Source organism: Amblyraja radiata, chromosome 4, assembly GCF_010909765.2.
Source record: "Amblyraja radiata isolate CabotCenter1 chromosome 4, sAmbRad1.1.pri, whole genome shotgun sequence".
Lineage (NCBI taxonomy): Eukaryota > Metazoa > Chordata > Chondrichthyes > Rajiformes > Rajidae > Amblyraja > Amblyraja radiata.
Genome location: NC_045959.1, coordinates 30,580,358 through 30,608,108, shown reverse-complemented (window position 1 = coordinate 30,608,108; position 27,751 = coordinate 30,580,358). Strand labels below are relative to the sequence as shown.

General features: G+C 46.6%; 1 protein-coding gene across 2 annotated transcripts in view; it reads left to right on the top strand.

Annotated features, from left to right (window-relative positions):
• reck (reversion inducing cysteine rich protein with kazal motifs) overlaps nucleotides 1-27,751 on the top strand; it is a 148,450-nt gene that overhangs the window by 43,453 nt on the left and 77,246 nt on the right. For both annotated transcript variants that reach the window (XM_033019186.1, XM_033019185.1), the window contains exons 5-7: nucleotides 11,784-11,842; nucleotides 25,678-25,752; nucleotides 25,991-26,027. In XM_033019186.1, the coding sequence (XP_032875077.1) occupies nucleotides 11,784-11,842; nucleotides 25,678-25,752; nucleotides 25,991-26,027 (171 nt within the window). The remainder of the gene's footprint in view (nucleotides 1-11,783; nucleotides 11,843-25,677; nucleotides 25,753-25,990; nucleotides 26,028-27,751) is intronic.

The window sequence follows — 27,751 nt, the reverse complement described above, 5'->3', positions numbered from 1 at the left end:
CTCAACGGGACAGGCTGCATCTCTGGAGAGAAGGAATGGGTGACGTTTCGGGTCGAGACCCTTCAGACTGATGCCAGGGGAGTGAGTGGTACAGAAATAAAATGTAGTCGTAGACCGTAAGACTAGTGGTAGAACTGGGGAGGGGATGGAGAGAGAGTGAAAGCAAGGACAACTTGAAGTTAGAAAAGTCAATGTTCATACCACTGGGGTGTAAGCTACCCAAGTAAATATAAGGTGCTGATCCTCCAATTTGTGCTGGGCCTCACTCTGACAATTGAGGAGGCTAAGGACAGAAGGTCAGATTGGGAGGGGGAGTTAACGTGCCGAGCAACCGGGAGATCAGGTCGGTTTAGGCAGACTGAGCGGAGGTGTTCAGCGAAACGATCGCCAAGTCTGGACTTGGTCTCGCCGATATACCGGAGTCGACACCTGGAACACTGGATACAGTAGATGAGGTTGGAGGTGAACCTCAGCCTCAACTGAAAAGACTGTTAGGGTCCTTGGACACAGTCGAGCGGGGAGGTAAGGGGATAGGTGTTGCATCTCTTGCGGATGCAGGAGAAAGTACCTAGGGAGGGAGTGGTCTTGGAAATGGTCATTGCCTTGCACTTTTGTGGGAAAGAGCAAGTGTGTAATGGGCACTTAAAGTTCTTTGTTCTGAAGAAATCTTTTTATTTTAAAATACTGAAATAAACAGTACTCCTAGTGGCAGCATGCTGTAAGGTTGTAACATCGTTTGCTCCCTTAACCTTTAACTCCATGCTTACCATTCTTTCAATGTTACTTGTTATTACTTGATTTCAAGACACGGTTTAACCTTTTTTAAAGTGTTGATAACACTTTTATACATTTCAATCGTGTAAAGGATGGAGACAAGAGCAAAAAAACTTCTCCAAGGAAGGAGCGTGGTGAAGGCGAAACCTCTGACCTTACCTTAGAAGCAATATCGAAAATGAACGGAGAAATGAACACAAGATTCTGCGGTTAATGGTCTGAACCATCCCATTACGAGGACATTTTAAAAAAAAGTTCTTCGTAGACTAAATGCTCAGATTATCTTTGTTCAGGAAACTCATGTAAGGAAAGATGACAATCAGCGATTCTTTAAGTTTTGGAGAGGACAGCAGTTTTGTTCAAGTTCACAGGCGAAAGTGAAAGGAGTCTCTATTTTTATTGACTCCTCAATTTTGTTTGTTCATTATGAAACAATTTCTGATCCATATGGTAGATTTTTGATGATCACTGCTGTTCTTCATAACCAAAAAGTTGTAATGGTGAATGGAGGATGACCTCCGGTTCGTCCGAGAAACGGAGTCGTTCCTCGACAAGTCTTACAGTATGATTGTTACACCTAAGGTACTGGAAGAGAGAAGGTGGGAGACAGTGAGAACGGGAGGGAAGCATGGAATGCCAACATCCCCGGGTGTTGTACCTCTTGTGAACAGGTTCACCCACTTAGAAGCTGTCGGGACAGAAGAGGTGTTTACACTGGGCGGCGGACTGGCTTGTGATGCGAATAGGGCTGTTGAGCCAAAACCAAAAAGGCCTAAGGCAGGCAACGCCATTGTAGTAGGAGACTCCATTGTGAGAGGTACGGACAGGGGTTTCTGCGGCAACAGACGGGATGCGAGGATGGTGTGCTGCCTTCCTGGTGCCAGGATCCAGGATGTCACGGACAGAGTGCAGAAAATCCTCAAGGGCGAAGGTGAACATCCGGACGTGGTAGTGCATGTCGGCACAAACGATGTCGGAAAGAAGGGGATGAATATTCTGCAGCGTGACTTTAGAGAGCTCGGAAAAATGCTGAAAAGCAGGACCTCCAGGGTTGTTATCTCCGGTTTGCTTCCAGTTCCTCGTGCTGGCGAGAGCAGGAACAGGGAGATACGGGACCTGAACGTGTGGCTGAGGAACTGGTGCACGGGGCAGGGATTTAGATTCTTAGATCACTGGGATCTGTTTTGGGGTAAGGGGGAACTGTACAAAAGGGACGGATTGCATCTTAACAGGTGTGGGACCAGCATTCTGGCAGGCAGGTTTGCCACTGCTACACGGGTGGTTTTAAAATGAATAAGGGGGGTGGGGTGTCGAATGGGCTAGTAGAGGATGGAGTTAAAGGGAAAGGGTTTCTTAAATGTGTGAGCGTAGAGACAGAGGGGTGTAAAATGAGGGTAGAAGCAATAGGTAGCAAGGTGAAAAGTAAAAGTGGCAGGCCGGAAAATCCAGGGCAAAAATCAAAAAGGGCCACTTTTCAACAAAATTGTATAAGGGGTAAGAGTGTTGTAAAAACAAGCCTGAAGGCTTTGTGTCTCAATGCAAGGAGCATTCGTAATAAGGTGGATGAGTTGAATGTGCAGATAGCTATTAATGACTATGATATAGTTGGGATCACGGAGACATGGCTCCAGGGTGACCAAGGCTGGGAGCTGAACATCCAGGGATATTCAATATTCAGGAGGGATAGAGAGAAAGGAAAAGGAGGTGGGGTAGCGTTGCTGATTAGAGAGGAGATTAACGCAATGGAAAGGAAGGACATTAGTTTGCAGGATGTGGAATCGGTATGGGTAGAGCTGCGAAACACTAAGGGGCAGAAAACGCTGGTGGGTGTTGTGTACAGGCCACCTAACAGTAGTAGTGAAGTTGGAGATGGTATCAAACAGGAAATTAGAAATGCGTGCGACAAAGGCAAAACCGTTATAATGGGTGACTTCAATCTACATATAGATTGGGTGAATCAAATTGGCAGGGGTGCTGAGGAAGAGGATTTTTTGGAATGTATGCGGGATAGTTATCTAAATCAACATGTAGAGGAACCAACGAGAGAGCAGGCTATTTTAGACTGGGTATTGAGTAATGAGGAAGGGTTAGTTAGCAGTCTTGTTGTACGTGCTCCCTTGGGCAAGAGTGACCATAATATGGTTGAGTTCTTCATTAGGATGGAGAGTGACATTGTTAATTCAGAAACAATGGTTCTGAACTTAAAGAAAGGTAACTTTGAGGGTATGAGACGTGAATTGGCCAAGATTGACTGGCAATTAATTCTAAAAGGGTTGACGGTGGATATGCAATGGAAGACATTTAAAGACTGCATGGATGAACTACAAAAATTGTTCATCCCAGTTTGGCAAAAGAATAAATCAGGGAAGGTAGTGCATCCATGGATAACAAGGGAAATCAGGGATAGTATCAAAGCGAAGGATGATGCGTACAAATTAGCCAGAAAAAGCAGCATACCGGAGGACTGGGAGAAATTCAGAGACCAGCAGAGGAGGACAAAGGGCTTAATTAGGAAAGGAAAAATAGATTATGAAAGAAAACTGGCAGGGAACATAAAAACTGACTGCAAAAGTTTTTACAGATATGTGAAAAGAAAGAGATTAGTTAAAACAAATGTAGGTCCCTTGCAGTCAGAAACAGGTGAGTTGATCATGGGGAACAAGGATATGGCGGACCAATTGGATAACTACTTTGGTTCCGTCTTCACTAAGGAAGACATAAATAATCTGCCGGAAATAGCAGGGGACCGCGGGTCAAAGGAGTTGGAGGAATTGAGTGAAATCCAGGTTAGCCGGGAAGTGGTGTTGGGTAAATTAAATGGATTAAAGGCCGATAAATCCCCAGGGCCAGATAGGCTGCATCCCAGAGTACTTAAGGAAGTAGCTCCAGAAATAGTGGATGCATTAGTAATAATCTTTCAAAACTCTTTAGATTCTGGAGTAGTTCCTGAGGATTGGCGGGTAGCAAACGTAACCCCACTTTTTAAGAAGGGAGGGAGAGAGAAAACGGGGAATTACAGACCAGTTAGTCTAACATCGGTAGTGGGGAAACTGCTAGAGTCAGTTATTAAAGATGGGATAGCAGCACATTTGGAAAGTGGTGAAATCATTGGACAAAGTCAGCATGGATTTACAAAAGGTAAATCATGTCTGACGAATCTTATAGAATTTTTCGAGGATGTAACTAGTAGCGTGGATAGGGGAGAACCAGTGGATGTGGTGTATCTGGACTTCCAGAAGGCTTTCGACAAGGTCCCACATAAGAGATTAATTTACAAACTTAAAGCACACGGCATTGGGGGTTCAGTATTGATGTGGATAGAGAACTGGCTGGCAAACAGGAAGCAAAGAGTAGGAGTAAACGGGTCCTTTTCACAATGGCAGGCAGTGACTAGTGGGGTACCGCAAGGCTCAGTGCTGGGACCCCAGCTATTTACAATATATATTAATGATCTGGATGAGGGAATTGAAGGCAATATCTCCAAGTTTGCGGATGACACTAAGCTGGGGGGCAGTGTTAGCTGTGAGGAGGATGCTAGGAGACTGCAAGGTGACTTGGATAGGCTGGGTGAGTGGGCAAATGTTTGGCAGATGCAGTATAATGTGGATAAATGTGAGGTTATCCATTTTGGTGGCAAAAACAGGAAAGCAGACTATTATCTAAATGGTGGCAGACTAGGAAAAGGGGAGATGCAGCGAGACCTGGGTGTCATGGTACACCAGTCATTGAAAGTGGGCATGCAGGTGCAGCAGGCAGTGAAGAAAGCGAATGGTATGTTAGCTTTCATAGCAAAAGGATTTGAGTATAGGAGCAGGGAGGTTCTACTGCAGTTGTACAGGGTCTTGGTGAGACCACACCTGGAGTATTGCGTACAGTTTTGGTCTCCAAATCTGAGGAAGGACATTATTGCCATAGAGGGAGTGCAGAGAAGGTTCACCAGACTGATTCCTGGGATGTCAGGACTGTCTTATGAAGAAAGACTGGATAGACTTGGTTTATACTCTCTAGAATTTAGGAGATTGAGAGGGGATCTTATAGAAACTTACAAAATTCTTAAGGGGTTGGACAGGCTAGATGCAGGAAGATTGCTCCCGATGTTGGGGAAGTCCAGGACAAGGGGTCACAGCTTAAGGATAAGGGGGAAATCCTTTAAAACCGAGATGAGAAGAACTTTTTTCACACAGAGAGTGGTGAATCTCTGGAACTCCCTGCCACAGAGGGTAGTCGAGGCCAGTTCATTGGCTATATTTAAGAGGGAGTTAGATGTGGCCCTTGTGGCTAAGGGGATCAGAGGGTATGGAGATAAGGCAGGTACGGGATACTGAGTTGGATGATCAGCCATGATCATATTGAATGGCGGTGCAGGCTCGAAGGGCCGAATGGCCTACTCCTGCACCTAATTTCTATGTTTCTATGTTTATGCACCTAATATTGATCACCCTGAGTTTTTTAAACTGTTAATTGCATCCTTTCCTAATTTAAATGAACATCTTTTGATAATGGGTGGAGATTTTAACTGTTGTTCGAACCCCTCGATGGACAGATCTGCATCTGATCATGCGCTTCCAAATAAATCAGCTAGTTTTATCAATTCTTTTTTACTTGACTCTGGAATGTTAGAAGTCTGGAGATTCCTACACCCAAATGACAAAGACTTTTCTTTTTTCTCTCATGTATATCATAGTTACTCTAGGATTGACTACTTTATAATAGATTCTTGGCTAGTTTCATCGGTCACTGCGTGTGAGTATGATGCAAGTGCTATTTCTGATCATGCACCATTGAAACTATCAATCAAACTACCTGATTCCAAGTTTAGTGCTAAACAATGGCGATTTAATATTACTTTGCTTCAAGATCAAAATGTTGTTAATTTTATTAAAGATCAGATTGCCTTCTTCTTCTTAACAAACTCAACTGAAGAAATATCCAATGGTGTAGTCTGGGATGCTTTTAATGGCAATGTTACAACATTTTGAGATTTTAAAAATCAAGTCTGCAATTTATCCCATCAGATAAAGCATAAAAAGAAGTTTAATTTGACGCCTAATTCACTTTCATATCTTCAGTATTAAAAATGTTATGGCCATTTTCATACTCGGAAATTAGCATCTTGTTCCCTATTGCTTTTGCATTGACGTAACACAAAAGCTGTGATCGAGGACAGTCAAAAGAACATCTTTCTTAAAAATTAAGAGAACTGAATGAAATTTTCAGTTATTATAGATTGAAGCATTCTGAAGCAAATAAAAAAAGCATCTTACTTGGATGACCTGAAATTGAAGCATATAATTAGTTAATCACAAAATTGACCGTTGTGACGGAAATTGTAATAAACATCCAGACTGCCTTGAAAATTCAAAAATGTGATATTCTCAAGATCAGAACTTTAATATTATTGTATTTCAATTTTGGCATTATAAACTACAAGTTTTTGCTCTTCAAACTGTGCATGACATGCCTTTCTGCCCACTACTTTCCCATTAAGAATGTCCTGTTGATTCCATTTCTTAAGAAAATTATATATTTTTTAAATAGCCTAAGTATCCAATTATCAAACTAATCCCAATCACACAAAGAATTCACAATATAACATGATTTTTAAATCTCACTGTCATGAATTAATATGCCAGATGGAAGGAATTTGATGTTTAATTCCCATAAATGAATCTAGAAACATCCACTCAATATAATTTTTTTAATTTTTTTGCACAATACATGGGACTAAAACTGATATTGAGTATAAAAATATTGACAATGGGTAGACAATAACACAAAATATAGAAAGGCGCTATATAAATCCCATCCATTATTATTATTATTATTATAATCATCTTGCGAGTGGGTTTTTCTGGAACGCGATCGATTGGAACGTTGCATTTGCGGTGAATTTGAACCCCATATCGGCAGGACAAACTGCCAGTTCGTATGGGGCCCAAATCACATTATCGCAACGTAAAATATGATTAAAGCCATCCCAAGAAGCAAGTTTATATGTAAAATACACGACTTACCCGTTGTTTTGTCCCATTCGTGCAATCCGTCACGCTGTAGGCGTTGAGGGCGTCAGAAGTCGCTTTTTATTTTAATCAAATTATTAAAGTGTGTCGCGATTAACAAAATAAAATCTGGAACGGAAGTCGGATCGATTTTTCACCAGCAGCTAGCAGCTCGAGGAACCCCGCCTCCGACAAGCAGGAGAAAATGGCATTTTAAACAGATGCGGCTCCTCCATTTCCTCCTAACACAAGGCGTAGCTATAGGCACACGTATGGGCCCCAACTACGCCTGTCTCTTTGCCGGGTACGTTGAACAATCCTTGTTCAATACGTACCAGGGCCCCATCCCTGACCTCTACCTCCGTTACATTGACGACTGCTTTGGGGCCACCTCCTGCACCCACACACAACTGACTGACTTCATCCACTTCACCACCAACTTCCATCCGGCACTCCAATACACCTGGACCATTTCTGACACTTCCCTACCATTCCTTGACCTCACCATCTCCATCGCAGGGGACAGACTTCTGACCGACATACACTACAAACCAACTGACTCACATGGCTATCTGGACTAAACGTCTTCTCACCCTGCCCCCTGTAAAGACTCCATCCCCTACTCCCAATTCCTCCGCATACGCCGCATCTGTTCCCAGGATGAGACGTTCCACACCAGGGCATCGGAAATGTCCTCGTTCTTCAGGGAACGGGGATTCCCCTCCGCCACCATAGATGAGGCTCGCACCAGGGTCTCATCCATACCCCACAACACTGCTCTCTCTCCCCATCCCCGCACTCGCAACAAGGGCAGAGTCCCCCTAGTCCTCACCTTTCACCCCACCAGCCGGCAAATACAACAAATAATCCTCCGCCATTTCCGCCACCTCCAACGTGACCCCACCACTCGCCACATCTTACCATCTCCCCCTATGTCTGCCTTCCGCAAAGACCGCTCCCTCCGCAACTCCCTTGTCAATTCTTCCCTTCCCTCCCGTACCACCCCCTCCCCGGGCACTTTCCGTTGCAACTGCAAGAAATGCAACACCTGTCCCTTCACCTCCCCCCTCGACTCCATTCAAGGACCCAAGCAGTCGTTCCAGGTGCGACAAAGGTTCACCTGTATCTCCTCCAACCTCATCTACTGCATCCGCTGCTCTAGATGTCAGCTGATTTACATCGGGGAGACTAAGCGGAGGTTGGGCGATCGTTTCGCCGAACACCTCCGCTCAGTCCGCAATAACCTACCTGAACTCCCGGTGGCTCAGCACTTCAACTCCCCCTCCCATTCCCAATCCGACCTCTCTGTCCTGGGTCTCCTCCATTGCCAGAGTGAGCAACACCGGAAATTGGAGGAACAGCACCTCATATTCCGCCTGGGTTGTTTGCGTCCGGATGGCATGAACATTGAATTCTCCCAATTTTGCTAGCCCTTGCTGTCTCCTCCCCTTCCTTAACCCTCGAGCTGTCTCCTCCCATACCCCCGCCCTCGGGCTCCTCCTCCTCCTTTTTTCCTTCCTTCTCCCCCCCACCCCCCATCTGAAGAAGGGTTTCGGCCCGAAACCTCGCCTATTTCCTTCGCTCCATAGATGCTGCTGCACCTGCTGAGTTTCTCCAGCATTTTTGTGTACCCTCACATATGAATGGCCTGATGGCTGAGGGGAAGAAGCTGTTCCTGAACCTGGACGTTACAGTTCTCAGGCTCCTGTATTTTCTTCCCGATGGCAGTGTTGAGATAAGTGTGGCCAGGATGGTGTGGGTCTCTGATGATGTTGGCTGCCTTTATGAGGCAGTGACTCCGATAAATCCCTTCGATGGTGGGGAGGTCAGAGCCGGTGATGGACTGGGCAGTGTTCACAACTTTTTGCAATCTTCTCCGTACCTGGATGTTCAAGTTGCCGAACCAGGCCATGATGCAACCAGTCAGTATGCTCTCTGCTGTGCACCTGTAGAAGTTCAAGATAATCCTCTTTGACATACTGAATCTCCGTAATCTTCTCAGGAAGTAGAGGCGCTGATGTGCTTTCTTATAATTGCATCATTATGCTGGGTCCAGGAAAGATCGAGGGAAATATGCACGCCCAGGAATTTGAAGTTTTTGATTCTCTCCAGCATCATCCCGTTGAAATTGGTCGGTCGGGACGCTGCGAGCCGGCAGCCCTGCCAGCAGTGTGCTTGTTTTTCTACTTTTTTTAGTGTGTCTTAATGTATGTTTTTAATGTCTCTCGGTGTGTCTTGTTTGGGGGGTGGTGTGGGGGGGTAAGGGAGAAAACGTTTTGGTCGCCTCCTCCACGGAGAGGCGACTTTTTCCATGTCACCTCCCCCGTGGCCTAACAACGAGGATCGGTGCGCCCTTTCCCAGAGACGTGCTCGGGGCTTCAGCTGCGGGCGCAGCGAGGACGCTTTCGTGGCGGAGCGGGCGAGCCCTCGCCGGGGGGAGCCAGGGGGGAGCATTCCGTTCGCTGGCCCGCGGCAGCCTGAACCCGCGGTCTGCGGAACTCCAGCTGGCAGCGTAATGAGCCTGGGATCCCCCGTTGGGGACGTGGGAGGCGAAGAGCTCCGACCGCCGGTCCGCGGCCTACTTCTACCACGGGCGCAGCGGGGACTTACCATCTGGAACGGGGTCCCTTGCCGGGGATCCCTGGAGAGGAGCTCCGACCGCCGGCCCTGCAGTCTGCGGTGCTTCTTGCTGTGGCGCGGCGGGGACTTTAGATCTTCAACCGCCAACCTGCGGCCTACACCAACTTGAAGCCGCGGTCTCCGGTGGGGAGGCACCGATTCAGGACTTACCTGGACTTACCTTGTCTGAACATCTGGACGCCCACAGCGGCGACTGTGGAGGGTTGAGGTCCCGACCATGGGGGGAAATGGAGGAGGACTGACCAAATGTTGTGCCTTCCACCACAGTGCTGAATGCTGTGGTGGATGTTTGTGTTACATTTTTATTGTGTATTGTGTGGTTTTTTTTAATTGTACCGCTGCTGGCAAATTTATTTCACTTGCACTTTATGTGCAAGTGATGACTAAAACTTGACTTGACTTGAATAAAACTTGACTTGATAAACAGCATTGTGGGTCCTCAACCTTCCTGTTCCAAAGTCCACAATCAGTTCCTTGGTTTTGCTGGTGTTGAGAGCCAAGTTGTTGTGCTCGCACCATTTGGTCAATCGGTTGATCTCACTTCTATACTCTGACTCATCACCATCTGTTATTCATCCCACAATGGTAGTGCCGTCGGCGAACTTGATGATGGAGTTCGCACTATGTCCGGCTACACAGTCATGGGTGTTGAGTGAGTAGAACAGGGGACTGAGCACGCAGCCTTGAGGTGCTCCTGTACTGATTGTTACTGAGGATGAAGTATTCCTACCAATTCGAATAGACTGTGGTCTGTGGATGAGGAAGTTGAGGATCCAATTGCAGAGGGATGCGCAGACACCCAGTTCCGTGAACTTGGTACCAACTTGGAGGGGATGGTGGTATTGAACGCCGAGCTGTAGTCTATAAACACCAGCCTGATGTAAATGTTGTTATTGTCCAAGGGACAATGCGGAGTGGAGTGCGAGTGAGATTGCATCCTCCGTGGACCTATTGTGACCATAGGCGAACTGTAGCGGGTCGAGGTTCTTATTGAGGTAGGAGTTGAAATGCCCCATAACCAACCTCTCAAAGCACTTCATCACCATGGACGTTAGTGCCACTGGTCGATAGTCATTGAGGCACAGCACCTTACTCTTCTTGGGCACTGGTATTATTGATGCCCCCTTAAAGCAGGTGGGAACCTTGAACCTCAGCAGTGAGAGGTTGAAAATGGCCGCAAAAACCCCAGCCAGTTGATCTGCGCAGGTTTTCAATACTCGACCGGGTAAACATCAGCTCCAGGCGCTTTCCGAGGGTTCACCCCCCTGAAGGATCTTCTGATGTTGGCCTATGTGACTGTGACAGTAATACCATCAGGGCCTATGGGGGCTCAGGAAGGCACATCAGTGTTCTCCCTATCAAAGCGTGCGTAGAACGCTTGTCAGGGAGTGATGCTTCGCTGTCGTTTGCGCTGCCTCTTGATTTCACCTTGTAGGAGGTGATGGCATTCAAGCCCTGCCATCATGTGAATAATAAACCTAAAATTGAACATGTGAATAATAAACCTAAATTTATGCACCAACTTCACTTGGAACTATGTTGGCGATTCTGCATTGCAGGGCCTAAATCCCCAAATTCCCCTAAACAGCATTATGTGTGGTGTTACTTCACACAAACTGTCACAGTTCAAAGAGGCAGGTTACCATCACATTTGCAGATGGGCAATAAATGCCAACATTGCCAGCATTGCCAGATCTGGTTAAAACAAAACAATGCCATCTGGCCTACATTTCTCACCATTTGCTGTAAAACTTGCCTATTCCATTCCCATGATATGCACCATTCTACATTGATGTAATTTTATTTAAATTGTGTGTAATTTGAAGACTGCTTTGATTTTAAACCCTTGGGGTCAGCAATGTATTTTTCTTGCTTACAAGTTTTTGCCTATCTAATTTGACTGGTGTTTAACAGTAAAAATACCAATTACAGGGACATCCCAGGTTATGGAATGCCTGAGGTGCAGGAATCTGAGTTAAAGCAAATCCCAAGATTGTAATAATAATATGTTTAGTACTACTCATTATCAAATGGATACAATGTATGTTCCATTTGTTTAATATTGGGGAGAATTTGATGAAAAGAGAATTATAAGAATTGTAGGCAGCGTGCTACAATGGGTAGCTATAGAAATCAATCAATCAATCAATCAATCAAAGACTTTATTGTCATTCAAAAATACACCAATAAATGCAAATCTGAACAAATTTTTTTGCATGTGGCTCAGATGTTTCTAACATGGAAAAACCAAGAATGGACAGTTCTTGAGAATGGAGCCCTTGCATAACCTGGGTTCTGCCTGTATTTCCACTATGGCTTGGAGAAGATTTACAAAACCTAGCATTTAATATTCTATCTTTAATTCTGCAGAAGCATCATGTTGTTACCAAGCAAGAGAATATCCAGTTTGCAGAGATGTCTGTGATCAGGTATGACCTTTAATGACTTTTCAATAAATGTTTTTTTAATTAATGAAAGTTAAAATAAAGTATGAATGATTATCTACTATTTCCCTCTTTAGTTTCTCTAATTTCCTCCCTGTGCTCATCAGCCTTAATATCTCACCCTTCAGACTTGAATATAAATCAATAGATTATTATGAGGCTTCCTAAGTAGTTGTGTCAAGAGTGTTTTATTGTCATACTAGACCAAGTGCAGACCCGTTGGGTCTGTTTCCCCAACGCGCGTTTGCGGGGGGGGGGGGGGGGGGGGAGAGGGGAGGGTGAGAAGAGGGGGGGGAGGGGGGGGAGGGGAGAGGGGGTGGAGGAAACGGGAGAGATTTGGGAGGGAGAGGAGAGCGGGGTAGGGGGAGAGAGAGGGGGAGGAGAGTGGGGAGTGGGAGGAGAGCGGGAGGGCAGGAAGGGGGGAGAGGGGTAGGGGGGTGGGAGAGGGGTAGAGGGGAATGGTGCAAGAGAAAGGGGAAGGGGGTGGGGGGGAGATGGGGGTGAAGAGGGGTGGGAGAGGGGGTGGGAGGGGAGGAGGTAGAGGGGTGAGGAGAGATGGAGAGGGGGGAAGGGGAGGAGGAGAGTGGGGTGGGGGAGGGGATGAGAGAGGGACGGGGGGAGGGGGGAGAGAGGGGTGGGGGAAGGGGAGAGAGGGAGGAGGAGGGAGGGGAAGGAGGGAGGGGAAGGGGAGAGAGGGGGAAGAGTGCAGGGAGGGGAGAGTGGTAGGGGGGCGGGGTAAGAGTGGGATGGGAGGAGGAGTGGGGTAGTGGGAGAGAGGGGAAATAGTGGTGAGGAAGGGGGGGAGGGTAAGTGCGGAAGAGGGGCAGAGGGGTAGGGGGAGTGATCGAAGAGGCAGAGATGGGTAGAGGAGAGAGGGGGGAGAGAGGGGTTGGGGTGGGAGGGGAGGAGGGAGAGGAGAGAGGGGGGAAAGGGAGGAGGAGAGAAGGGTGCGGGAGGGTGTCAGAGAGGGTGGGGTGAGGGGAGAAAGAGTCGGGGAGAGGAGAAAGGGAGGGGAGGATGGAGGGGAGGGAGAGGGGGAAGAGTGTAGGGAGGGGGAGAGGGGTAGGGGGAGAGAGGGGGAAGAGTGGGGAGGGAGGGAGAGGGGAGGGGGGGGAGAGAGAGGTGGGGGAGGGAGATGGGGAGGGATGGGGGTGGGGGGAGGTAAGTGGAAGAATGGGGAGGGAGGGAGAGAGGTGTAGGGGGGAGTGGTGGAAGTGGGAGAGAGGGAGGGGGAGAGGGGTAGGGGGAGTGGTGGAAGAGGGACAGAGGTGTAGGGGAAGGGGTGGGGGAGAGAGGGGAGCGAGGGGGAAGAGAGGGGGAGAGAGGGGGGTGGGGGAGGGAGAGGGGTGGGGTAAGGGGGAGGGAGGGGGAGAGGGGTAGGGGGGGTGGTGGAAGAGGGACAGGGGTAGGGGGTGGGGGGAGAGATGGAGGGGGTGGGAGCAGGAGGGGGAGGGAGAGGGGTGAGGAGAGGGAGATGAAGAGGGAAGAGGAGAGGGGCGGGGAGGGGAGGAGAGAGTTGTGGGGGAGGGAGGAGGGAGTGGAGGAATGAGATGGGGTGGGGGAGAGAGGGGGAGGGAGAGGGAGAGGGGTAGGGGGAGTGGTGGAAGAGGGTCAGGGGAAGGGGTGGGGGAAGGGAGGGGGAGAGGGAGGAGGAGAGAGGGGTGGGGTAAGGGGGAGAGAAATGGAAGAGTGGGGAGGGAGGGGTAGGGGGAGTGGTGGAAGAGGGACAGAGGGGTAGGGGGAACGGGGCAGGGGGAAAGGGGGAAGGGGGTGGGGTAGACAGGGAAGGGGGTGGGGGAGAGAGGGATGGGTGGGAGGAGGAGGGGGAGGAGAGGGAGAGGGGTGAGGAGAGGGAAATTAGGTGCAGGAGTAGGCCATTCGGCCCTTCGAACCTGCACCGCCATTCAATATGATCATTGCTGATCATCCAACTCTGTATCCTGTACCTGCCTTCTCTCCATACCCCCTGATCCCTTTAGCCACAAGGGCCCCATCTAACTCCCTCTTAAATATAGCCAATGAACTGGCCTCAACTACCTTCTGTGGCAGAGAATTCCAGAGATTCGCCACTCTCTGTGTGAAAAATGTTTTCCTCATCTCGGTCCTAAAACATTTCCCCCTTATCCTTAAACTATGACCCCTTGTTCTGGACTTCCCCAACATCGGGAACAATCTTCCTGCATCTAGCCTGCCCAACCCCTTAAGAATTTTGTAGGTTTCTATAAGATCCCCCCTCAATTTTCTAAATTCTAGCGTGTACAAGCTGAGTCTATCCAGTCTTTCTTCATATGAAAGTCCTGACATACCAGAAATCAGTCTGGTTAACCTTCTCTGTACTCCCTCTATGGCAAGAATGTCTTTGGCAAGAGAGATGGAGAGTGAGGAGGAGAGAGGGGTGGGGGAGGGAAAGAGAGAGGGGAGGGGGAGAGAGGGGTGGGGGAGGGAAAGAGAGAGGGGAGGGGGAGAGAGGTGTGGGAGAGGGGGGAGGGAGGAGAGGAGGGCGATGGGGTAGGGGAGAGAGGGGGAAGAGTGTGGAGGGAGGGGGTGGGTGGGGGGAGAGAGGGGGTGGGGGACGGAGAGGGAGAGGGGTGGGGTAAGGGGGAGAGAAGTGGAAGTGGGGAGGGTGGGGTAGGGGGAGTGCTGGAAGAGGGACAGAGGGGTAGGGGGAAGGGGGCAGGGGGAGAGAGGGAAGGGGGTGGGGAAGAGAGGGAAGGGGGGTGGGGGAGGGAGGGGAGGAGAGGGAGAGGGCTGAGGAGAGCGAGATGGAGAGGGGGAGAGAGGGGTGGGGGAGGGGAGGGGGAGAGCGATGGGGGAGGGGGAGAGAGGTGGGGGGAGGGATGGGGGAGGGAGGGGAGGAGGGAGATGGGGTAGGGGAGGGAGGGGGAAGATTGTGGAGGGAGGGGTGGGTGGGGGGAGAGAGGGGGTGGGGGACGGAGAGGGAGAGGGGTGGGGTAAGGGGGAGAGAAGTGGAAGTGGGGAGGGTGGGGTAGGGGGAGTGCTGGAAGAGGGACAGAGGGGTAGGGGGAAGGGGGCAGGGGGAGAGAGGGAAGGGGGTGGGGAAGAGGGAAGGGGGGTGGGGGAGGGAGGGCTGGGGGTGGGAGGAGGAGGGAAAGGAGAGGGAGAGGGGTGAGGAGAGGGAGATGGAGAGGGGGAGGAGAGAGGGGTGGGGGAGGGAAGGAGAGAGTGGAGAGATAGAGAGGTGTGCGGGAGGGGGGGGGGGGTAGAGGGGAAGAGTGTGGATGGAGTGGGGAGGGGGAGAGAGGGAAGGGGGGCGGGGGGGGGGGGAGAGGAAAGGGGGTGGGGGAGGGGAGGGGGAGAGGGACGGGGGGTGGGGGAGTGGGATGGGGGTGGGAGGAGGAGAGGGGTGAGGAGAGGGAGATGGAGAGGGGGAGGAGAGAGGGATGGGGAGGGGGAGAGAGGGATGGGGAGGGGGAGAGAGGTGTGGGGGAGGGAGGGGAGGAGGGAGATGGGGTTCCTCCAGTTGGGGGGGGGGGCTTTCTGGAGCGCTAGTATGGGTATTGTGGGCTGAAGGGGCTGGTTTCCAGAGGGCTAGTATGGACATTATGGGCCAAACGGATTCTTGGGGTGGCAGCCCTGTCACTCAAGCTTGTGCTGGCAGCTCACTCATGGCTGGTGGGCTAGCAGTTGACTCACGTCTAGTCCTTGAAATTCCATTTCAAGCAGGGTGTAAGGCAACCAAATTCAAATGCAGTTTCCTACCATTTCAAGCAGGGTGCAAGGCCACCGAATTCAAGTGCAGTTTCCTACCACTTCAAGCAGGGTGCAAGGCCACCGAATTCAAGTGCAGTTTCCGACCACTTCAAGCAGGGTGCAAGGCCACCAAATTCAAATGCAGTTTCATACGATTTCATGCAGGGTGCCAGGCCACCACATTCAAATGCAGTTTCATACCATTTCAAGCAGGGTGAAACCACCATAAAACCACACAAAACACCACATAAACACCACATTCACAGTTCAGTAGACGTTCAGTTGATTCACAGCTCAGACAGTCATGACCTCTCCCTCCCCCTCCCCCATCTTGCAGAGACTGAGCCACGCCCACACGTCCGGCTTTTAGAATCTCTCCCCCTCCAACCGGAAGGGGCGTGGCCTTCATGGCGTGATTGACAGGAGAGAGATTCTCAACATTTATTTAAACACTAATAACACTTTGATTTTTCATTGATGGGAAGAATCCTCTGTACCTGGTGAGCAGCGGGGGACTGAGTAAGATGGCCAAAAATCACAGCCAGCAAGTGGTAGCGTTTTATCTAAAATCAATATGCAGTGCAAACAGGAAGTTGTCAAGTTTCGACCAACAACAGCCATTTTTGCAGTGCAGCATTTCAAAGCAGTTACCACCACCAACAACAGCCATTTTTGCAGTGGAGCATTTCAAAGCAGTTACCACCACCAACAACACCCATTTTTGGAGTGCAGCATTTCAAAGCAGTTACCACCACCGACGACAGCCATTTGTGTAGTGCAGCATTTCAAAGCAGTTACCACCACCAACAACCATTTGCAGTGCAGCATTTCAAAGCAACCACATTTTCATTTTCAAACCACATTAAGGGCACTCACAGTTGAGTAGATATGTGTTCAGTGTTATTCACAGCTCAGAGGGACGTGACCCACTAGCTTCATCTTGCAGAGACTGAGTGAGGTATAACACTTCCGGGTTTTATAGTCCCTCCCCCCTCCCACCAGCAGGGACAGCAGAGAGAATGTCACCATTTTTTATACATTAATAATTCTTTTATTTTTCATTGATGGGAAAAATCCTTTTGTCCTGCGCAGCGGAGGGGGACTCTGAGTAAGATGGCCAAAAATCACAGCCGTAAGTGGCAGCGTTTTTTCAAAAATCATGAAACAGAAAACAGGAAGTGGTCAAGATCTTAGTTTTGGTAATATAGATGTTATTAAGCTGGAAAGGGTGCAAAGAAGATTTACGAGGATGTTTCCAGGACTCGAGGGCCTAAGCTATAGGGAGAGGTTGAGCAGGCTAGGACTTTATTCCTTGGAGCGCAGTGGGATGAGGGGTGATCTTATAGAGGTGTATAAGATCATAAGAGGAATAGAGAGGGCAAATGCAGAGAGTCTTTTGATTAGTGTAGGGAAGTCAAGAACAAGAGGACATAAGTTTAAGGTGGGGGAAGATTTAATAGGAACTTTTTTATACACATGGAGCGAGCTGCCGGACGAGTGAGTTGAGGCAGGCACTGCTCAACGTTTATGAACCATTTAGACAGGTTCATGGATAGGACAGGTTTAGAGGGATATGGGCCAAATGCAGGCAGCTGGGACTAATGTGGGCAGGTTAGGCCAAACACTGTTTGACTCTGCATAGCCGGACACAGTTCTAACTCCATTTTCAAATTAGCCAACGACATCACCATTGTTAGATGAATTACGGATGATCACGATGGTGGGGAATTAATCGACTGACTGAATTGTGCCGGAACACCAACCTTCCTTTCAACATCAATAAAACTTAGGAACTGATTGTTGACTTTAGAAGAGGGAGGCCAAAGGTCTACATCGACAGGACGGCAGTGAAGAAAGTCATCATAATCTTCAAATTGCTGGGCGTGCATATCTCTGAAGATCTGTACTGGACCCAGCCCACTCATGGAATCAGAAGGAAAGCCCATAACGCCGCTACTTCCTTAGAAGATTGAGGAGATTTGGTATATCGACAAATACTCTCTTGAACTTCTACAGGTGTACAGTAGAGACCATGTTGACTGGTTGCATCATGGCCTAGTTTTGAAATGTCAATGCAAACGAATGAAGAAGATTGCAAAAAATGGTGAACACCACCCAGTCCATCATGAGTACTGATTCCCCACCATCAACGGGAACACGAGTCGCTACCTCAAAAAGGCAGCCAGCATCATCAGAGACCCACTCACTCTGGCCATGCTCTCATTTCACTCCTGCCATCAGGAAGAAGATATAGGAGCCTGTTACAAAAGCCATAATAAAAAAAAAGCAACATAACACACAACTACATAACCATTTATGAATTTTTAGTAATCTGTTCCACAAAGGTGGAAGCAGAGTTATTGAATAGTTTTCAGGTAGAGGTAGATCACTATTTGATGAACAGCAGATTAAAATGTTACTAAAATCAGATAAGCAATGATCTTGTATGTTCCGGTAGGGCGAGAGGGACAGAATTGCCTACTCCTAATTTGAATGTATCTTTTTGTTCATTTGACAGCAACTGATAATTGATAAGAATGCGTGCATGTTTCCTTAGTTTATCAGGTTCCATTTAATTTGTTTTTGCTAACCAATTATTTGTGTGTACCTCAGGATTTTAGGGTAGCAAGGAGGTATGCAGCAGTGTCTTATTTTCTGGAGCATGATAGAAACATAGAAAATAGGTGCAGGAGTAGGCCATTCGACCCTTCGAGCCTGCACCGCCATTCGATATGATCATGGATGATCATCCAACTCAGTATCCCATCCCTGCCTTCTCTCCATACCCCCTGATCCCTTTAGCCACAAGGGCCACATCTAACTCCCTCTTAAATATAGCCAATGAACTGGCCTCAACTACCTTCTGTGGCAGAGAATTCCACAGATTCACCACTCTCTGTGTAAAAAATGATTTTCTCATCTCGGTCCTAAAAGACTTCCCTCTTATCGTTAAACTGTGACCCCCTCGTTCTGGACTTCCCCAACATTGGGAACAATCTTCCTGCATCTAGCCTGTCCAACCCCTTAAGAATTTTGTAAGTTTCTATAAGATCCCCCCTCAATCTTCTGAATTCTAGCGTGTACAAGCCGAGTCTATCCAGTCTTTCTTCATATGAAAGTCCTGCCATCCCAGGAATGAGTCTGGTGAACCTTCTCTGTACTCCCTCTATGGCAAGAATGTCTTTCCTCAGATTAGGAGACCAAAACTGTACGCAATGATCTGGGATATCTAGATTTTTGCTTATTATATCCATTCTAATGGGTAAAAGGCACGGTCTCGTGCAGAGTTCTCCATTGTTATGAGTCCAAGCATTATTTTAGTCAGTTGTATGTTTGTCTGCTCAGGTTCTTTTGCAGAACATTCACAGGCATGCTTGGGACTTATTTAATAAGCCTTACATTTGTTTATATTTAAATACTTTCTTGAATAATACCAGTACAAAGGATGATGTTTTGAAATTAAATGAATTCCAGCTGTTTTGACAAATCCGTGTAAGACACTGTGGCATTTGGTTGTTGCAAAACAACGATGTCGGTAACTTTGTGCGTGGACAAAGTGAGTTTTTCATCCTGTTTTATGGGTCCCTGACCCCTTGTTTCCTGCCAATTTTAGTTTTCTGGTCTTCATATTTCAGCTTGACTTGACTTTGTGGGCTATTAGATTGTTCAGCTTGAGCTTTCATTAACTTTTATGGTTATGTCTGTTTTGACACCTGGTTTCATAATCTGGGTTCAGCATCTGATAACGGAGCAGATACAGTTGAAGAAACAACATAATAAATTGGAAGCATATTAATGTCTAATGTTTGGACAGTAAATATCTAGATTATTTTCTTGATCATGAGCATTTTGATTTTATTAAATTACCATCTGTTTACAATATCTTTATCTTTACTTTGCATTTACACCATATACAATGCATTCAGAAAGTATTCAGACCCCTTCACTTTTTCCACATTTTGTTATGTTACAGCCTTATTCTAAAATTGATTAAATTCTTCTTGTTTTCATCAAACTACACACAATACCACATAATAAAGTGAAAACTGGTGTTTAGAATTTTTTGCAAAGTAACTAAAAAGAAATAACTGAAGTATCACATTTACATAAGTATTCAGACCCTTTGCTCGTTTATTTGTCGAGGCACCTTTGGCAGCGATTACAGGATCAAGTCTTCTTGGGTGTAATGCTACAAGCTTGAAGCACCTGTTTCTGGCTAATTTCTCCCATTCTTCTCTGCAGATCCTCTCAAGCTCTGTCAGGTTGGATAGAGAGTGTCGATGCACAGCCATTTTCAGGTCCCTTCAGAGATATGCGATCGGGTTCAAGTCCGGGCTCTGACTGAGCCACTCAAGGAAATTCACAGACTTGTCACGAAGCCACTCCTGCGTTGCCTTGGCTGTGTGCTTGGGGTCGTTGTCCTGTTGGAAGGTGAACCTCTGCCCCAGTCTAAGGTCCAGAACGCTCTGGAGCAGGTTTTCATCAAAGATCTCTCTGTACTTTGCTCCGTTCATCTTTCCCTCGACCTTGACTAGTCTCCCAGTTCCTGCCGCTGAAAAATATCCCCACAGCATGATACTGCCACCACCATGCTTCACCGTAGGTATGGTATTGGCCAGGTGACGTTTGGCATTTTGGCCAAATAGCTCAATCTTCATTTCTTCAGACCAGAGAATCTTGTTTCGCATGGTCTGAAAGTCCTTTAGGTGCCTTTAGGCAAACTCCATGCGGGCTGTCGTGCCTTTTACTGTCGTGCTTCCGTCTGGCCATTCTGCCAAAAAGGCCTGATTGGTGGAGTGCTACAGATATAGTTGTCCTTCTGGAAGGTTCTCCCATCTTCACAAAGGAACTCTGGAGCTCTGTCAGAGTGACCATCGGGTTCTTGGTCACCTCCCTGACCAAGGCCCTTCTACCCTGATTGCTCAGTTTGGCCAGGCGACCAGCTCTATGAAGTGTCCTGGTGGCTCCAAAGTTCTTCCATTTAAGACGGAGGCCACTGTGCACTTTGGGACCTGCAATGCTGCAGAAATTGCTTTATACCCTTCCCTAGATCTGTGTCTCGACACAAGAATCAGGCACTTGCCATGAGTAATTATTCAAGCTAGGCACTGGGCAGTCCGTCGATCTTTAAAAATCGCGCATGCGCAGATTGGTCTCCTCTCCTGTAGGCATGCATGCGCAGCACCTTGCGCGCAGTCCTCGGTGCAAAGGCAGGATTTCAGCTGCCTTTACTGCCATTGTAAGTGAAGGCTTGAAGCAGCGTCAAGGAATCTTTGCGCGCCAACGGCCTGTCGCGTAACTGACGGCCAAAGTGGGACAGGCCCAAGACCCTGGCGCAACGCAACGTCTCACCTCCAACAGCAGCAGAAGCAGGCAAACGATCGCTGAGCTCGGCCTAGGGCTCACGGCCGTTGCGGTCCGGATCCACCCCCACTCCTACTCCTAGAGCGGGGCCAAGAAAATTGAAGATAGACACAAAATCACAAAATGCTGGAGTAACTCAGGGGGACCGGCATCATCTCTGGCGAGAAGCAATGGGTGACGTTTCGGGTCAAGACCCGTCTTTCAGACTGAAGAAGAGTCACAACACGAAACGTCACCCATTCCTTCTCTCCAGAGATGTGCCGGTCCCTCTGAGTTACTCCAGCATTTTGTGTCCATCTTCAAATGACGTCACGCGATTTAGAAGGCTGTGCGGGCGCATGAAGCCGCGTGCGACCTTCGCGGGACCGTCGCGCCTCAACGCGACCACGAGGTTGTGTAATTAGCGTGCCAAAGACACGTAAGTGGGACAGGGAGCTTAAGACTCATGGGAGAACTGGGAAGGGGGAGGGGATAGACAGGGAATGCAAGGGCTATAGAGGATCTGTATGATTCTGTTTGATTAATTACAGTGTCCGTCTGTTGATTAGAGGCTTCTCGTCGCCTCTGCCCAAGCTGAACCTGGCCCATTCTGTGTGGTTGTAGACAATGTCCTCGTGCAGGGTTGAGGAGATGAAAATAATCAGAATAAAACCACCCAGACATTCCAAGGCCTTTACGATAATGTAATTTTGATCATTTTGAAATAGTTATAAGACTTGTCCAGGGTTTGATATCTAAGATGAGCGACATATCTGTTGACACCTTAAATGCTTTCAACTATTTACAAAGAACATGTCTGGAATGTGATGGAATTCATCCACTTGCCTGGATGAATACAGTGCCACGAGCCACAAATTTTTTAAAAAGTGGGGTTACATTAGCTACCCTCCAGTCCTCAGGAACTACTCCAGAATCTAAAGAGTTTTGAAAAATTATCACTAATGTATCCACTATTTCTGCGGCTACTTCCTTAAGTACTCTGGGATGCAACTTATCTGGTCCTGGGGATTTATCGGCCTTTAATCCATTCAATTTACCTAACACCACTTTCCGGCTAACCTGGATTTCACTCAGTTCCTCCATCTCATTTAACCCCCGGTCCCTTGCTATTTCCGGCTGATTATTTATGTCTTCCTTAGTGAAGACAGAATTAAAATAGTTATTCAATTGGTCTGCCATGTCCTTGTTCCCCATTATCAATTCGCCTGTTTCTGACTGCAAGGGACCCACATTTGTTTTAACTAATCTTTTCCTCTTCACATATCTATAAAAACTTTTGCAGTCAGTTTTTATGTTCCCTGCCAGTTTTCTTTCATAATCTATTTTCCCTTTCCTAATTAAGCCTTTTGTCCTCCTCTGCTGGACTCTGAATTTCTCCCAGTCCTCTGGTAGGCTGCTTTTTCTGGCTAATTTGTATGCTTCATCTTTTGTTTTGATACTATCCCTGATTTCCCTTGTTATCCACGGATGCACTACCTTCCCTGATTTATTCTTTTGCCAAACTGGGATGAACAATTGTTGTAGTTCATCCATGCAGTTTTTAAATGCCTTCCATTGCATATCCACCGTCAACCCTTTAAGAATCATTTGCCAGTCTATCTTGGCCAATTCACGTCTCATACCCTTAAAGTCACCTTTCTTTGAGTTCAGGACCCTTGTTTCTGAATTAACAATGTCACTCTCCATCCTAATGAAGAACTCAACCATATTATGGTCACTCTTGCCCAAGGGGCCACGCACAACAAGACTGCTAACTAACCCTTCCTCATTACTCAATACCCTGTCTAGAATAGCCTGCTCTCTCGTTGGTTCCTCTACATGTTGGTTTAGAAAACTATCCCGCATACATTCCAAGAAATCCTCTTCCTCTGCACCCCTGCCAATTTGATTCACCCAATCTATATGTAGATTGAAGTCACCCATTATAATTGTTTTACCTTTGTTGCACACATTTCTAATTTCCTGTTTGATGCCATCCCCAACTCCACTACTACTGTTAGGTGGCCTGTACACAACTCCCACTAGCGTTTTCTGCCCCTTAGTGTTTCGCAGCTCTACCCATATCGATTCCACATCCTCCAAGCTAATGTCCTTCCTTTCTATTGCGTTAATCTCCTATCTAACCAGCAACGCTACCCCGCCTCCTTTTCCTTTCTGTCTATCCCTCCTGAATATTGAATATCCCTGGATGTTCAGCTCCCAGCCTTGGTCACCCTGGAGCCATGTCTCCGTGATACCAACTATATCATATTCATTAATAACTATCTGCACATTCAACTCATCCACCTTATTACAAATGCTCTTTGCATTAAGATACAAAGCCTTCAGGCTTGTTTTTACAACACTCTTACCCCTTATACAATTATGTTGAAAAGTGGCCTTTTTTGCTTTTTGCCCTGGATTTGTCTGCCTGTCACATTTACTTTTCACCTTGCTACCTATTGTTTCTACCTTCATTTTACACCCCTCTGCCTCTCTGCTCTTGCACCCATCCCCCTGCCACATTAGTTTAAATCCTCCCCGACAGCACTAGCAAACACTCCCACAAATTTCTTTATGTTGTGGGGCTGCATGAAATGAAAAAAAAACACATATTGGTTTTGATTCAAAGGGCATAGAGAACAAGAGTGAAAATGATCACTGAGAGTTATAAAATGGTTGGTTAGCTGTGAGATTTGGAAATCTGATCGTGGAAAAGATATTGAAGCCCTTGAGGACAAAGAGCAAGGGAACAGTATGATAATGAGAAAGTGTGAAACTAAAGCTATAGAACAGGCAATCAGAAGTGGGAAGGGAACAGAGACTTAGTTTACTCTAGAAGTTGAATTGGAAAAAATCTGATGTAACTGTACAATGTTAACAATGTGACTGAGGGTGTACATCCTTTGTTTTCAATTTGTGATGTGTTCTTATCCTGATTTGTAAGTTTATGTAATTTTTTTCAGATTTTCTACTCGCTGTTATGATAGGAATTGTCACTAATTATATTTTACTAGCCTGTGCATCTATCTTTAAGTGTCCTACATAACATGTTATAAAGTAGCATACCCTTTCATCCATCATTAATAATGCATCAGGTCACTTGCTCTATTATGCAGTCATATTTTGTGTCATTTTTACTTTAGTAATTTTGATAAATTTAGTTATTGGATACTGTAATAAATAAGTCCTGTATCCCTTATCATGTGTTGTATAGAGACGCTGGCATATCAATAGGATATCAACATTAAACCAGTAACTTGTAGGCAAGTTAATGGAGTAACTCAATTAATTCTCACCTCATCGTGGAACAGGTATACAAACGTGCCAGATTGATGCTCTATTAGCATCAAGTATTTACGTAAAAGAAGTGCACATGCAGATCCCAGAATAAAAATAAAGGATGTGTTTCTCAGCTTAAAGTGAATACCTTCATGCTATAATTTCAATGTCGCCTATTTTCTACCTTGGTTAGATAGATAGATAGATAGATAGATCCTTTATTGTCATTCAGACCTTTCATTAGGGCTAAACTCTGGGACTTGATGGAAAGCACAAATGTTAATTACAGATTACAGGCTATTTTCTCAGGCAAATGCAGCAATAGAAAAATATATAAATTGCGTTGATGACCCTGCGACTGTTTCCCTGCCTGAAAATATTCAGTATTTCTCAAGATCAATATGCCAAAGGGGTACAGAAAAAACACCATGAAATCGCATGCCTCACAACTAGCTAAGATTGGCTTTCCATTGCAATATTAATGAAGACAGGTAATCCATTAACATTATATGGATTGCCAATTTAAAAAATGATAGATTGCGTTTGAAAGGGATAGTCCCGGTTATAATCGTTCTAAGCTAATGCTTTTCTATTGGGAAATGCTTTTGTAGTTATCCTATATACCCAATAATGTGGTGACCTTAATACACTTTAAGAGACCCACCACCTCCTTGATCTCAAACTGCACAAGCATATTCAGATATCCCACGTTGATTTTACTATTCTTCATGTTCTGCTACTTGATGATCATAGATGAAAAGTAGTTGCTTGCTACCTCGCCTACATTTTCTGACACCCAAGCACAAATTCCCTCCTTCTCCCTTGTTACTACTAACTACTGCTACTTACTGCCTATTATGCCTCCTGGCATGTAGGGCAGCAATGAAGGTACTCCACTCCTGTCTGTTCTGGGCTAGCTTCTGGACACCACCCCAGGTCAGGTCCATTGTTTCCATTTCCTCCTCTACAGTTCGACACCAGGTGGTTTTGGGTCTCCCTCTTTTCCTTTTCCCTTCCGGTGTCCAGTGCAGGGCTATTCTTGGGATGCTGTCTGGCTCATCATTGACATTCATCCAAGCATTTGTCGATAGCCCTGGAATTCCATCACGCCCAGTAGTGTTGATTCCTTCAGTTGCTGTTTCCGTAACATATTTGTTTTATGAGACAGCTCGTTAGCCCTGTGCTCAACCCCCAACCTGGAGGACCAGTGGATCGCTCTTCGTCTCGCCTCTACCCTTCGACCTGTCCAGCATGGGAGACCCTAACAGGAGACGAATCTCCCGCTGGCATAGCTCTCGGGAGACACACAAGCTCCCCGACCACGACAAGGTTGCAATCCAAGGTTGCTGCCTTGTTACCCACTTGTTATAAACAGCCTTAGGATTCACTTGAACATAAAAGCGAAAAATCTTATGCATTAAATTTAATGGTTTGTCTGCCTGATCTAGCGGGTTTAATTTTGTATTAATTTTGTTTGTCACCAGCTTACATCCACAAAAAGTGAGGCTCAATTGAAGTTTCTTCTGCAGCGATTGCCGGACTACTGTCCTGAGTCTGTGGTAAGAAAAATATAGATCCATTGAAATTAACGTGTAATTGCTAGTTTATTAGCTGCATATTATTGTTCGTACTGGAACGTTGGACCAGTTGTCATTTCTGGTTGGATCATTATGAAAATTGAACCCTGTCTTGCCATTTGTTTATAAAAAAAATACATCTGCAGTTGGAAATATTTAAAGAATAAGTGATTAAAATAATTATGAAGGCTATTTACTATTTTTAAACTTTTTTTTGCAGCTTGATTTCTGGGTTTGCATCAATGCATCTTTGCCTGGTAAGCGTCATTGATTGTAATTGAGAAAAAAAAGTCAGTGGGAATATAGGTAAAAGGACTGTAACTTGAAACGTGTATGTCCAATGATTCAATAGTTCTTTTATTATCATGTGTTCTAAGGTACAGTGAAATTCGTTTTTTGCATACTGATCAGTAAGATTCTTGCCATACATAGTACCACACCAGATTAAGTTCCGTATGCATAGAAACAGCCCACTGAGTCCATATACAAGAGTCTCCAGGTTTTAGGGCCATTTTCAACATCCCAGCAGCAGTTGGCCATAAAAGCCCATTACAGCCGTTGCCTCAATCCTCCTCAGATCGCCAGCAAACCGTTATCCCTCTCTCGCCTGGGCTCCCCAGGGGGTGCCTCCTGCAGCCGACCTTGAGGGTGCAGAAGGTAAGACCCCTGGGAGTCGTTGCCAGTCCAATGTCCTTCGCCGTCTCCCTCCACCTTCCGGTTCCTGGTCTTCTGGGGCAAGCAGGAGATTGGCCTCGGACGAGGCTCACACTCCATGTGGGTTCCCTGGTCCTGCGGCGGTCAAGCTAGGCTAGCCGTCAGGTGTTCTCTGTAGTGTTCTTAAGTTGTGGGGTCTAGTGCAATTTGTTGTATATTCATGATGTTTACCGATATGAAACACTCGGCTACAGATTGAATGGTTTTGAATTTTTGCTAGCCAAAATCAGGAGGGGAATGAGACCAAAGGGCTTGCATCTCGTGCTGTTATCTGTTCTATAATCTCTACTGTCCCTTGTTTTTATTTTTGTGTTTTTTAAAGTTGCTTCAAACGTTCTATGATTCCTCATGGCATACTAAAAATAATTTTCCGTTCAAATTTGTTCTGTGTTTGTTCACCAGATGTTAAATACAGATTCCTTGTTATATTCGTGGATTTCCCTTTAATATCCAGAAATCTCTGCATTAAATACACGGTGACTGAGTCCCCACACCCTTCTTACATAAAAAATTTACAAAGATCTGCAATTAACTTGATGAAGAAATTTCTTATTACCTCAAATCTGAATGGCCAACCCTTTATTTTGAGACTGGACAACTGACTGGGGAGGAACATCTACCCATCAACCACTTTTAAATATTGCGTTTCATTATTCCTCAGTGGTTCAGGTTGAAGTTGGAATTGTTACTTCCTCCTATGCTAATCATACCCTTGAATTTCCTGGGTATTTGTGGCCTCTTGCCACAGAGATCCTTTATCTTCTCCCTTTTTCTCATTCAGATCAATTGACACATGCTTCCATTATGTTCATTGTTGGTACTCTGAAAATGGGTGCATACCATCCAAATATTTGTGGTGATTCACCCCATCCGCCATCGAGTTGCTGCACACTTATAAACCAGTATTCCCATCTGGTTTGGCAGATTGATAGCATTTTCACTGTCTTTTGATCTCCATGGCCTTTACATGTATAACTTGGTTCCAGACAGTTCTGTTTTTCTTGTCTTGCCAGCAGTATTCTTGTCTTTAAAAAAAAATCTATCCAGTGACTTTGAAGTTGCTCCCTGACCGGGGCCACTGACTGTACTGATCCTCACTGGCTCCCTGACTCAAGCAGGTTGTGGGTCGTTGACTCAGATGGATTTGGTGGTGCCCTGACCACTTCCAGGCTGGGGGCGTCGATGCTGCTGGCTCCAACTGCTTCCCTCTGTTGACTCTTGAAGCCGGGGACCTTAATACGACACCGCTGGGTCTTACTGCCTTTCC